This window comes from Apis mellifera, linkage group LG2 (genome assembly GCF_003254395.2).
Source record: "Apis mellifera strain DH4 linkage group LG2, Amel_HAv3.1, whole genome shotgun sequence".
Classification (NCBI taxonomy): domain Eukaryota; kingdom Metazoa; phylum Arthropoda; class Insecta; order Hymenoptera; family Apidae; genus Apis; species Apis mellifera.
The window spans coordinates 10,189,749-10,204,194 of NC_037639.1; the positions used below are offsets into that span (position 1 = coordinate 10,189,749).

General features: G+C 23.6%; 4 protein-coding genes across 4 annotated transcripts; 3 read left to right on the plus strand and 1 right to left on the minus strand.

Moving 5' to 3' along the window:
- The first annotated feature begins 476 nt into the window (after nucleotides 1–476).
- Nucleotides 477–4,157, plus strand: LOC552365 (protein lines). The gene is made up of 2 exons (XM_003250732.4): nucleotides 477–951; nucleotides 1,185–4,157. Exon 2 carries the CDS (start codon nucleotides 1,292–1,294, stop codon nucleotides 3,032–3,034), a length of 1,743 nt encoding a protein of 580 aa, XP_003250780.1. The 5' UTR covers nucleotides 477–951; nucleotides 1,185–1,291; the 3' UTR covers nucleotides 3,035–4,157.
- A 1,206-nt stretch (nucleotides 4,158–5,363) lies between these two features.
- LOC726679 (protein FAM98B) lies at nucleotides 5,364–8,409 on the plus strand. The gene is made up of 7 exons (XM_001122401.5): nucleotides 5,364–5,542; nucleotides 5,618–5,666; nucleotides 5,990–6,356; nucleotides 6,442–6,732; nucleotides 6,812–7,107; nucleotides 7,198–7,613; nucleotides 7,752–8,409. Exons 2-7 carry the CDS (start codon nucleotides 5,629–5,631, stop codon nucleotides 7,949–7,951), a joined length of 1,608 nt encoding a protein of 535 aa, XP_001122401.3. The 5' UTR covers nucleotides 5,364–5,542; nucleotides 5,618–5,628; the 3' UTR covers nucleotides 7,952–8,409.
- A 223-nt stretch (nucleotides 8,410–8,632) lies between these two features.
- Nucleotides 8,633–11,837, plus strand: LOC412005 (transmembrane channel-like protein 7). The gene is made up of 4 exons (XM_395471.6): nucleotides 8,633–9,001; nucleotides 9,231–9,477; nucleotides 9,541–9,782; nucleotides 9,854–11,837. Exons 2-4 carry the CDS (start codon nucleotides 9,300–9,302, stop codon nucleotides 11,744–11,746), a joined length of 2,313 nt encoding a protein of 770 aa, XP_395471.3. The 5' UTR covers nucleotides 8,633–9,001; nucleotides 9,231–9,299; the 3' UTR covers nucleotides 11,747–11,837.
- Nucleotides 11,838–13,274: 1,437 nt separating this feature from the next.
- Nucleotides 13,275–14,049, minus strand: LOC726711 (ribonuclease H2 subunit C). Its single transcript, XM_001122434.5, has 3 exons — nucleotides 13,875–14,049; nucleotides 13,475–13,707; nucleotides 13,275–13,384 (listed from the first exon to the last, which is right to left on the minus strand). The coding sequence occupies exons 1-3, from the start codon at nucleotides 14,017–14,019 to the stop codon at nucleotides 13,364–13,366; spliced, it is 399 nt and encodes a 132-aa protein (XP_001122434.2). The 5' UTR covers nucleotides 14,020–14,049; the 3' UTR covers nucleotides 13,275–13,363.
- Nucleotides 14,050–14,446: the final 397 nt, after the last annotated feature.

Here is a 14,446-nt window from a genome sequence, read left to right on the forward strand (position 1 = left end):
AATTTGATATTATAAGATGTAACATCGGTTTATTTGTAACCAATCATATTTAAAAATTTAATTTCGAAATCTTTGAACGCAATCTTTTATTTCTTAATATAAGAACTTTTTTTAATATTTTATAATAAATTTTTTGATAATTATGTGTATCTTATTTTAATTTAATAATAAAAGAATCTTAAGTCTTTTAGTGTAAATATAATCATAAAATAATGAATTTAAACATATATACGTGATAGAACAATGAATATTAATAATATTATAATAAAATCTTCTTGATTTTTTAGTAGAATTACATAACTTTTTTTATTGATATAATTATGAAATATAATATTTTTTATTTATAATTTTGCATTATATAAATTATTAAAATTATAGAAATTATATAAGTAAGAATGTATATAAATTTTTGAGCGCTGCAATCGATGCAGAGTTGCCGATCATCTCGTATATTTATTATACGACTTTTTGATTTTGGTTACTTTTATTAAGAAAAATTTTTAAAAAGATATTTAAAGAATATTTGATAAGGTTTAATAGTAATTTAGAAGCTATTATTCAAGTAATTATAATAATTCGTACTCAGTACATTGTGGAATGTGCGAGGAGGAGCTACTGTGTTACGCAGCTCTGCATGATGCCATCCGAAAAATGCGTAATAAACACGAAGAATTCGTGTCTTATGCATTATCGAGTTAACATTTTACCACTCGACGTGAGATATGAACTGTTTAATTGGAATACATTTACGACTAAACAATATAAATCCGTATTTCTTATTTTTACTCGGTAGCACGTATACGTGGCAACAGAGCAAAGTTGTCGAGTGCTCTGTCACTTCCTAGTCAAAAGAAATTCTTCGAGCACAAACAATAATATATTTACACTGTTAAAATAGTAGAATACGGTGTAACTTTAAAAGAATACTGAAAATAGAAATCAATAACTTCCGTAAGTTTTAATATTATTTTCTCTTTTTATTTTGATATTATTATAGCAATTCATAAAAAATTCTTTAATAAACAACATTTAAATTATCTATCATTCAATAACAGTTCTATTTTGTATTTACAAATTTTTTTTCATATTTTTAAAAAGAATAGAATATAATAAAATAAAATATGATTTGAATAGTTAGTATGTTAAATAAATTTACTTTATTATCTTTTATTTTGTCAATATAGGTATATTGTATTTACTGATATATTTATGATTTTTGTATATATAATAAGCTGATGTTGGCTATATTTCTAAATGGCTACATTTTTATTATTGTCCTCCTAATAACACAATGGAGGAGCCAGCAAAGAAAAAACAACGTATTGAAAACAATGAAATTGAAAAAGATACATTATCAGATATTGAGCAATTACAAAATAGTCTATTGGCACAATGCTTATGTAATATACCAGAAAGTAGTTTGCGTAAACCATTTACTAGTGCAACAGTGGAAGCTGCAGATGGTACTTTCAGATCTTCATTATTATCAGAATGGGAACCTGATCAAACTTTGGAATTCATAAGTGCTTTACAGCTTTTATTTGATTTAGCCATTAAACAAAACATTAGAGGTGTTATGTGCAGAAGAGTTGTAGATGTTTGTGATGCGCTGGCGCGAAACGAGCATAGCATTATAGATCAAATAATCGACCTATCATGTACAACAAATAAATTTATATCATTTGCGGCTAGCAGAGTTCTTGCATCATTTTTTATTATAACAAAAGAAAATATTGACACAGCATGGTTAGAAAGATTAACGCAATCTTTAGTGAATACTCATTCTCCAAGCCAAATGCTATTTACATTGGATGTTGTGAAAAGAGTTGTGGAACACAAGGACTGCAGTATTCATCCTTTTGAGGACACAGACAATATAGTATCACCATCAAATTGTAATACAATATCAATTTCAGATGCAGAAAGTTTTGACAGTACACCAGTAAAAGCAATGTGTGTCAAAGCATTAGAATCTAAATGGACTATATTAGTATCAAAATTTGATGCTATTTTAAGTTCATATACACCTCAACATGAATCAGCTGTTATTACATTCCTTGATTTATGGGAATCTATTATTTCTGTTAAAGCCAACTTATCTGTTATTGATACCAAACTTTTTTATTCTCAATTAGACAACCTTGTTGTACTTTTAAATGCCAATGTTCCTGGTGTAATTTGGAGACATCTTCTTGGATTATTTAATGAAGTATTGTGTTATGGAAGTACTTTGGCACTACAAGATGTATTGCCAGATGAACCTTGTTCTCTTGCACATTTGATTGTAAGAGCTGTTAAAGATTGGAGATTACTGGATGCTCTGCCATATAGATATGGTTCTGGAAGATTTGGAGGAGGTTCTGGTGAAGGTGATCGCCCCCTTCTTCAAAAGATAATACTTTTAGTTTTAAAAAGTGTTGCTGTGACTGTTAAAGAGACACGTAGCGATTCTAGTGACTCTTCTTTGGGTTCTGAAGCAGAAGATCTTGATGCTGATATGGCAGTTATTGAAAGAAGTATTAGAGAAGTTTTACGACAACTTGATCAGTGCGTTAAAACTTTAATGCCATTTCATCCTGAAATGCCTTTATCACAGTGGGTTGTACAAATGTTTCATGATCAAGATGATTTTTTGATTGAAGGCATGGTATGTTGTTTAGATGTAGCTGTTGGTTTATTTTATAGAGGACCTCCACAAAATGATCTTGGTCATATGCTTAGTCCAACTTTAACTTTTATACAATTTATACATGCTGTATCACATGATCCAGATGTCTTATTAGATTTACTTGTTAGTAATGAGACTTGTTTCTTATTATACTTATTGCGATTTTTAAAATATGTTAAAAGAAATTGGACAGAATTTGTTTCTTGTTGTGGAAGAGAACTAGATGATACCATGACAATATTGATAAGACTTCGTTTAGCAATTGATAGATTAGTCTCAAAAGCTTTGTTTCCTTATAACATAAATCCAGTTCTACGTTTGTTAGAAAAATGTGAATCCTTCTATGAAGGAAATATAGATAACTAATTATTTGTATGAGATTCAAAATTTCACTTTAGAATGATCATTAGATTGATGTACAAATTGTAAGAATAAAAGTTTTATCATCTGATTTATCAGTCAAAAAATAATACAAAATTTCATTAATTTCATTTTGATAAACGACTGAATTATGCTACTGTCTTTTGTAGTACTGAATATTTAGAATAATATTAAAAAATTGCAAACAAAAATTTTTTATTTATTATAATTAGCAAAATTTCGTTTATTTGAAACTATTATTAAAATTTTATACAAGATTTATATTTGCATTTCATAGTTGAAGTATAAATAGATTGAAGTAGTACAAAGATTAGCTAAAATTAAATGCTTCACAATGAAATTGCACTTTTTATGGTGCTATGAAAATATATTTGCCAAAGCACCATTGGAAATAAATTTAAATGTATATTACTAGAGTAATATTTATATCTATACATAAAAGTTGAATGTACAATTTGCCAGTCAAATAGAATTATGTAAGTTTGATTCTGATGTGCATTATTAGATATATATATATACTTTTTTATATTACTAAATTTATATGAAATTTACAAATAAATCAAAATGCGGTATAAAGATTTTTATTAAAAAACATTTAAAAAATACATAATATGAAAATTTTTGATTTTTAAAACTATAAATATAAAAGTTTAAATTATATCAATATATTGGTTTTAGATCTTAACAATTGAATTAATATTTTATGCCAGAGATATTAATGAAATATTTAATTGTATTTTTTGATCAAAATTTATAAATAAATTCATTAGTTTGTTTAATAATTGTTTAATATGATTTTATAATTTTTTTTATTATATCCATGTACTTAAATACAGGTGTAAAATTCAATAGTGTTTATTAAAATGAAACATTGTCATATTGTCATGATTTATTAATTATGTATAAATAATAATAATGTAAAATATTTCAAGTATAAATGTAAAGTTACTGGCAATATGAATGAAAGTTATTAAGATTTAAAAATATGCCAGTATTAATAAATTATTAGATACAAATGGCAATGATTGTTCCTAAGTTAAAGTTAAGAACAATATTTGTCATGATTATTTTGGAGTTGTTAACAAATTAAAATATTTGTATATATTAATTGTATGTATAATGTTCATTATGCATACCTAAAAATTAACTTTGTAAGTATACTTTATATAATACACTAAAAATCTACATATTTTTACTTTTATAATTATAGTGTAACTTTATTTATCATTTCCCTTTGTAGATCTTTTAATAGTGTTTGCAATATGTATAATGTAAAGATAATAAATTAAAAAATAATAAATTATAAATATAAAAAAATGTCAATAATGATTGGAATAAAAGTTAAGTGAAATTTAGAATTAAGATGAAATATTCTATATTCTTGTACATTACCAATTTATTTTAATTTACATCTTTATAAAACGATGGTATGTATCTATAAAATCTAATATGAACTATAGGTTATCTAATGTTAACATCCAAAATTTAATCTATTTTTTTAAAATCAGGATTTGAATGAAAATAAAATAATTTAAGAAAAATAAATCGACTGAAATAAGAATAATTATATGTTTTAGGATTTTTAGTCAAATATTCCATCTCCAAAGACAAGACTGCATTTTAATATGTACAAGAATAATCGCGTAAAAAGAATGCAAATTTAAAAATAATTAAATTATTACGTATGAAAACATTTTGAATATATACGAAATAGTCATTAATTAGGATTATTGTATCATGACTTGTAAAAATACTTACATATATGAATAAATTTCCGAATATACTATACAATTATTTTATTTTAATGAAATATGTAAAAAATTTATGGCAATATTGAATTTATAAAATTTATTAAAATATTTTATTTTGTATTTTACAGTTACTTATTCTAAATTATAATTTCAAAACATTTTTTTTTTTGTTACAAAATAAAATTGTATCAAATTACATTTATCTTATTACACTATTTTATTTTTTTAATATTCGATTTTTTTAATATATTAATTCTTTTTTTACTTTAAGATTATATTCTATTTTAAAATAAAAACATAAATTTTGTATTTTAATATTATTGAAGTCTCTCTCTCTCTCTCTCTCTCTCTCTCTCGATTATATTGTAATTTATAATTTAATTATTTTATAAAATTAAATATATATTTTTTATTATCTAAAATTATTTATAAAATGTATTTACAATATATATAATTACTTTAAAAAATATTTTTCAATTAAAATATTTTTGATTATTTCTAACAGTTCAAAGATAATATTTCGCTTTTCTGCAAATAATTTGAATTGGCAAAAGTAGAAAATTTACCGGAATTTTAATTATCGCAAACCAAATAAGCAAAAACAAAGTATACGTTATATATATTATTACTTATACGACATCTATTTATTCTTTCTTATATACCCTAAATTAAAAAATTTGGTGACATTGACAGCGTATACGGCAAAGGAAAGTATTGTGTGTAATTTATTGATATTTTTATTGTAAGTACGGATTATTTTTATTTTATTAAAATATTTTATATTTTAATAACAATTATTTATTTTATTTCATTAAAGATTTTGTCAAAATGGAACTTAAATTATTGGAAAGAATAGAAAAACTTGGGTAAGTAATTGGAGGTTATAATATTGAATATAATATTGTTTCTTTTTTATGTGTGAATATAAACTTTTTTTATAAGGAATATTAAAAAAAAATTTTACTTCGGGATTATATTTAATATTATGAAATTTATACGTATTTCTTTTTATGATTTCCAAAATATAAATCATGATAGCTATTAGGTTAAAATTTAAGCATATATAATATTTAAAAGAAATTTTTTTTTATATAATTTTATGTAATTTTAATAAAATGAAAAAAATTATCAATATATTTGACATTTTTATTTTTAACTTTATCATTTAATATAATTTTTTATTATATAGGTATAATGGTCAATTGATAGAACCTAATAAATTCAAAGAAGCTTTAAAACAAGGTCCAAAATCACCAGAATTTACAAAACTTGTAGCATGGTTAGCAGATGAGATTGCATTACTAAATGATATGGATGAAACTATTCATGCAATAGTATCACCAGATGATTCTAGTTCTTTCTTATTAGAATTAAGCTGTTTTCTTAAGGAATTAGGATGTATGAATGAGAGATTAATGACTGGTAATGTTAATACAAGATTGACAACTGAACAAGATAGATATATCTTATTAGATTTTTTGGGAGCAGAATTAAAAACTTGTAGATTATTAGAATTCAAAAAACATAAAAATTTAAATTCCACTGCTGTTGTTGTTGTAAGTTTTCATCATTAAGGTAGGATCAAAATATTTAAACTATATCATAATTTTATTAAAATAAGTTTGAATATATTTTTTATAGGAAGAGAGTGATACTGCTAAGGATCTTAAAGATATGTTAATAGCTTTAAATTTTGAAAAACCACCAAATGATATTACTTCAGAAAAGCTTTTTACAAGACTGGAGAATAAATTGACTGAAGTATTAAAAATAGCTCCTTCTGAACTTGTAGGACAACCATTAATTACTCATGAATTCTCAGAAGCAGATTGGAAAGACCTTCAACATATACAACAAGAATTACATGATGAGTATAGAGTGCGCCGTGATATGTTGCTCAAAAGACTTGATGTAACGGTGCAATCTTTCCTAGTAAGTATATGTTAAATTTTAAAATAAAATTGTTTTTATAAAATATGATTTTTATTTTTAAATTTTATTTTTAAAATAGTGGTCAGATAGAGTTAAAGCTCAAGAGGCTGAATTAAATAGACGTTATGAAGAAACTAGAAAATTTTTAAATGCAGAACCAGACATTACAATTGCTGATTTATTAGCAGCAAGAGATGATATTGCATTAATGGAAAAAACAAGCAATGCAAGTGTTAGAAAAAATACTCAAAGTGAAATTAATAAAGTTATTATAGGAGAAGTACCAGATAGAGGTGGAAGACCATATGAACAAGAACCACCACCACCTGAAATGCCACCTTGGCAAAAAGATAGGGTACCAGGACCTTCAACTAGGTTGGTAAAAATTAAGAAATATAATTTTAAATTTTAAATGATTTAATTCAAAAAGATGAAAATATATGCATTTTATAAATATTATTTTAGTGGAAATAGAGGAAGTGGAGGCAATAGAGGCGGTGGTCGTGGAAGAGGCAATTTTCAAAATTCTAATGCTACTTATATCAATGATAGAAATTCATATAGTGGTCATGGAGATAGTGGACATCAAAGTTCAAATTTTGCTCCTAATAGTGGTGGATATGGTGGACAAGGAGGAAAACAAGGAGGTGGTTATGGAGGAGGGTATGGAGGACAAGGAGGAGGGTATGGAGGACAGGGAGGAGGGTATGGAGGACAAGGAGGAGGGTATGGAGGAGGGTATGGAGGAGGGTATGGAGCAGGACAAGGAGGAGGATATGGAGGAGGTCAAGGAGGAGGATATGGAGGAGGTCAAGGAGGATATGGAGGTGGATTTGGAACTAGTGGAAATAATAGTTATAGTGGAGATAATAGAGATGGAGGTAATGGATCTAATAAAACGAATCTAAAATCAATAAATTTAATAAAAATATGAAAATTGCAAAATTTTAAACTTTATAAATGAATTTGATTAAAAAAGTTGTTTGTTTCTTAAAACTATAAAGTATTTTAATATTTAGGATATGGTCATCGATACTGTAATCCAGGTAATATAGGACCTACATCTCAATCCGAATATAAAAGTGGACAACAATATCAAAGAGGAGGTTCCAGTGGTCGAGGAAGAGGAGGTAGAGTTCAAGGAGGATGGAATCAAGGAATAGATAATTATCAACGTGGCGGATATAATCGTGGAGGCCAAGGAGGACGACAATATTAAAATATTTTGTGTAATGTATTTATTATGAATGTAATAGTAAAAGATATTTACATCACAGAGCATAATAATTAATATCAATGAATTTCTATATAACAAATGCTTAAAATTTATATATCTAACATTGTTTTTAAACATTATATAAGTTATAAAATGCAAATATTAATTCTAAACTAAAAAATAAATAAGAAACATTGATATTATTCATAGAAACATAAATAATTTACTCTTATATGAATTAAAGTAATCATTGTATCCTATTTTATAAGACTTTCTTGTGTTCTGAATATTAATTTTGGCTATGTTTGAATTTTGTAAATATGCATTTTTTTGTATAATGAAGAAAAGATAGTGAATATGTTGAAATTAATCTATACAATGTAATATGTAAGAAAAAAAAATTTATTGTTTAAATTATTTAATTGTATAATATTTATCAAATATATACGTATATATTATAATTATTAAATTTAATTTGATTTTTTATCAATTAATTAATCTGCAATTAAAAAGAATTAAATATTTTTATTATAGATATGAAAATATATAAAAAAGAAAGACAATTTAAATTTATTTAATTACAATTTAAATTTAAATTTAAATTTTTTTTATTCGCGATTTGAGTAATACCTTCTACATTCCTTATAGTTCATGACTGTTCCATAAATCGTTTATAAATTACAAGAGTTTAAATATATGAGAAAACAAAATGTTGATCTACGTTTTTCAATTAAATCATTATATTTATTTTATTTTATTCATTTGGAAAAATCGGAAATTTTATTACATTGGAATATTAAATTTAATTTTGGTTTGATTTAATATAATATTTAAATATCTCTCGCGCAGCTTACGTCACAGTTTACAACACACTCTATGTATGTGTCATATAATGATAAGTTATAAAGTTCAGTGTTTTGTCTGTTAAAAGTGTTATTTTTTCCATGAATATTGTTGTTTATCACCATAAAAAAATAATATCTCCTATTAAGCAATGACACATTTACAAGATACTTGATTGATTGATTCATCTTAGATATTTATGATAATTAGGTATTTATAATCGAATGTATATATATCTTATTATTAACATTGTATTTTAATATAGTTTGTTTAAAAATTATAATTTATTTATAAAAATATATCATAACTAATAACTAAGTATATAAAAGTAATAAAAATTATTTGTAAATATTTTTATAATAAATTGAGAAATGTCAAGTATTCTAAGTATTCTAATAAAGGATAAATAAATAATTTTTATTTTATTTTTTTATCTAAGGTCTTGAAGGAAATTCCATATATATATATATATATATATATATATATTATAATTATTTATAAAAAGAAAATGTCAGGAGGAGAACGAAAAAAACGTGCTTGTGATAGAGGACAAGGTTGGGAAGAAGCTGGTGCTGAATTTTATCAAGAAAGTTATCCTGCAGCTATTGAAGCAGATTTACAACAAGCATTACAAAGAGATCCTTCTCATATTGCAACTTTACTTCCAAGTAAAAAGTCTCGTGTCGGTAAGTAATAATAATAAAATGTATATATAATAGAAAGTATTATATATTTTATATTTTGTATAGCAACTGGCAAACGAATACGTAATGATACAAAAACAACATTAAGAAGACGTACTAGTACAAGATCTCGTGGTACAACAACATCAAGACGTATGTCAACAAATATTCATGATGCAGCAGTTTCTATGTTACCAGATTTATCTGAAAATTTATCCAATGAAGAACGTACTTGGGAAGAAATTATGCAAATTAAAGCTATGCCTGTATGCATGGCACAAAAAATACAATTGAAAAATCAATTACAAGTATATTTATGATAATATTAATAAACAAAAAACAATTTATTAAAAATTATATATTTGTATGTATATTTCAGAGTGCTACAAAATTAAGATTACAAGGTTTTGAACAATTAAAATGGCAACGAAGAAAAGCTTGGCAACAATTTCGTATTAGAATGAAGGAAACATATTCAAAAATGGAATTATGGAATGATAGTCTTAAAACAATTGGTGGAAATTTTGGCATGGGAATAGTTGCATACTTTTTATTTATCAAATGGTTAATGTATCTTAATGTACTTTTATTTACAATTATGTTTTCATTTATTATATTACCTACAATATTATTGGATATACCAGAAGAAGAATTGTGCATAAATTCTAACAATAGCAATAGTATATCTTGCTGTTCAGAATTATATCAGAATATAACTCAAGAGAGTAATAGCATAACAGACATTGGTATCTTGGAATACACTTTATTATTTTATGGTGTATATAGTCATATATCTTATGATACTTCTGGCATATTTTTTAATTTACCATTATCTTATATTTCTGCTACTATTGGTATATTTATTCTTAGTTTAATAGCTATTGTTAAATCAGCTGCTAAAAGTTTCAAACAGAGGGTAATTGAAAATGAAGGCCAATTTTATCAATATTGTAATTTAATTTTTGGTGGTTGGGATTATTGTATACATAATGAAAAATCTGCAACAGTAAAACATAAAGCATTATATAATGAAATGAAAGCATTTTTAGAAGCTGAAAGATTAGAAGAAGAAAGACAAAATCGAACAAGAGAAGAAACAACAAAATTGTTTTTTATGCGTTTATTTATTAATTTAATAGTTTTAACAGTATTATGTGGATGTGGTATGTTTATTTATTATATATTTGAATTTTCTTTCGATCAAATTTCAACACAAATCAATCAAACATATGACTTACAGTATTTATCTTTAAATAGAATTGCTCACTTATTTTTCGAGTTTCTTCCATATATATGTATTGTTGCTTTAAATCTTGCAATACCATTTTTATTTCGATATTTAGTTTCTTTAGAAAATTATAGTCCTTCATTTGTTATAAACATAACTCTTCTCCGAACTGTTTTTTTACGACTTTCTTCTTTGATTGTTTTACTCACATCATTTTATAGATTAATTGTAACAGAAGTAATGGATAATGAGTGTACTAATACTGCTAATAGGCGACCATTATGTTGGGAAACATTTGTAGGACAACAATTCTTCAAACTCTATATCACTGATCTTTCTCTTCAATTTTTCATGACATTTTTTGTCAATTTTCCTAGATCACTAATAGCTAAACATACAGAAAACAAAATATTACGTTTCTTCGGAGAACAAGAATTTGATTTATCTAAGCATGTCTTAGATGTTGTTTATTTACAAACTGTTTGTTGGCTTGGTTTCTTTTTTGCACCTTTATTACCATTAGTTGCAATAATTGGTACTTTTTTGTTATTTTATATAAAAAAGTTTGCATGTTTGGTAAACAGTATTCCATCAAGTAAAGTTTATAGAGCAAGTAAATTAAATGCATTTTTTATGTTGGTTTTATTAATTTCTTTTATTTTATCTACAATACCAGTTGGTTATTCTATTGCAGAAATTCTACCATCAAAATCTTGTGGACCATTTAGAGATTTTAGGTCTGTATGGTCATTATTAATTGTGACATTTGCAGAATTTCCTGATTGGCTTCAATCTATCTTATATTTTCTTAGTACTGCTGGATTTGGTGTACCAGCTTTTGTTATTCTTACTTTATTTTTATATTATTATTATGCTGTATCGATAGCAAACAAACATATGGTAACAGTTTTAAAAAATCAATTAGTACTAGAAGGTCATGATAAACAATTTTTACTTAACAGATTGAGTGCATTTATTAAACAACAACAAGATCAGAATAAATATCATCAAGAACAAGCAAATGAATTAGGCACATTTTCATAATCAATATTATATATGAACATTGAAATTTTTACATAATCTCTAAAACGCACAGATTTAAAAAAATATTTAATATAATCACATTTAATACAATTTAATATAATGAATACTTTTTTGTTAGCATTTATTACAATAATAATAAAACTTTGTTGTTTGATTTATTTTTTTTTTTTTTTTTTTTTTTTTTTTTTAATATTGAATTGAAGAAAAAAAATGTTTAAGATATAATATTTAATTTAAAAATATCTAAAATAAGTTTTTATATTTATTATTAAATATTCTTTATTATTTAAATTTCTAATATATTTAATTTTAAATATGTTAAAAAATAATACTTAAAAATCAGGGTACAAAATGAAAACCGTGCAATAGTAGAAAGAATTACAGATTATTTATTATGTACATCTAGTTTTAATAATTATAGAAGAGGCTAAGATACAGTATAATAATAGATATAAGAATATTTTTTTTTTCTTAAATAGTTTTTTATAAAATTTTAGAGAAAATGATGTAATCAATTTTTTTTATAGGAAAACAAGATATTATTTACTTTTTAATTTTATAAATAAACATTAGGGTGCTTTTGCTAAAATGAAGTGAAGTGATATATGATGGACCTATTTTTAGATTAGCTGGGTATTAGAAATATGATTGTAAATAGATTGTGTAGGTTAATCAAATGATCCTTAATAATAAAAACACATTTTATAATGATTTATTACTTGTATACCAAAGTAAATAATAATCAAATAATTTTATTAAAAAAAATTTTATTTCTATAGTAATAATTTTCGTTTAGAATTTTATAATTCTAAGAATAATTTTATAATATATATTTTATTGCAAAACTTTATTTAAAATCTTTTGATATAAATATTTGATATTGCGAATATTTCTAATTTTTAAATATTAATTATTGTTTATTTTAAAAAATTTTCATGTGTAACACTGCCATTGTTATATATATATGCATGTATAAAAAAATCCCTTGTAGGAATTATGCATGTATTTCTTGCAAACATTTATTTTAAAACTGCCAATATATATTATATATTAAATGATTTGCAAAAACATTTTATATAAATTTTATACAAATTGATCATAAAAAAACAACTATGTATGAATGTCATATTAACTTTAACAAAGAATATTATATTGATTATTATGTTATAAATCATAATCTATTTCTTTGATGTCATTATGAACAGTATTAAAAATACTATGATATATTATACTAAGTAGTATATGTATGTAATAAAAAAAAACCTTTAGTGTTAACAAAAAATAGCAAATGCTTTCATCTTCATTGCAATTTTTATATATTTATAAAGATAATGAAATAAATTATAAATTTACTATTTATCTTATAAAAGACTGCACATTTCTGAAACAGCTTTCCTACTTAAACTAAATCATTTGCGATATTTATCTATTAATAAGGGATAATAAAATATCTGTTATGACAAAAATATATGCTCATGGTATAAAATATGATTAATAAACTACAACATATACAAAATATATAAAATATTTATTTTTATCTATACATTAAAATAGAATAATTTTTATAATTCATTAAATATATAAGAATTCTTTATATTATGTTAAATTTGTTTTCAGTTATGATTCTGTAGAATGTAGCTAAGAAAGAAACATATTTTAATTAAACATTCATTATATTTTATAATTATAAAAAAAACTTTTATTTTTTATTTACATAAAATAACTTACTGCTTCAGCGATATCAATCCAATCTATTGCAGCTCTTAAAGCATCATTTTTAGATGGTAATTTATCATAATTCCAATAAGTAAAATGTGAAAATGTTCCCGTTAAATATAAATTACGTTCTATATTTTCTATGTCTGTTTTTTTGCGTTCAAAAAATATAATACCTTTATATCCAAAAGGTATTGTTATCTTTTTTCCTTGAAGTGGATATCCACGAAATGAAGAATTATAATCTATGTAGAAAGATCTTTATTTTAATTATTTTTATATCTTATATTTTATCCTGTATAATCATATATAAATATTTTATGTTAATATAATTAAAATAATATTTTCTGTGAAAAATATATATATAAACATATATATTTATTGACTGTAGATTCAAATTTAATGAACTTACGTTCGTTATCCATTTTATGAATATAAGGTGTAAAATAAGAGGAAACATTTGCAAATTCATCACCATAAATTTTACATGGCATTAAATGTAATACCTTTTGTTTTTCTTTGGATAAATCGTGATTCATGTGCAAACGAATAGCCATATTTAAACGGAAGTACCGCGTTTTATTTAAGCGGGAATGAATTCAATGTTACAGATATTTTATCTATTAACTATAAATATAAAATATAGTTTATATTTTTTAAAATATATTTATCATTTATAAAATTTTGAACTTTATAGTTAATAATCTTAAATAAATATCATCAAATAATTAATTTGCTATAAAATTATTAAATGTTTTAGCATTTATTTATTAATAAGATAAAAGATAAGAATAGTTTAGAATTAATTCAATATTATGTAATTTAAGAAAATATAAAATATCAATATAAAAAGATATATAAATACAAAATATATATCATTCAAAATTATGTATAGATATGTGATCAATCGTGTATAGTGGGGATGGTCCCCACCTTTACCGAAACAAACGAAGTGGGGAGGAAAATTTACTATCGTCCTGCGAC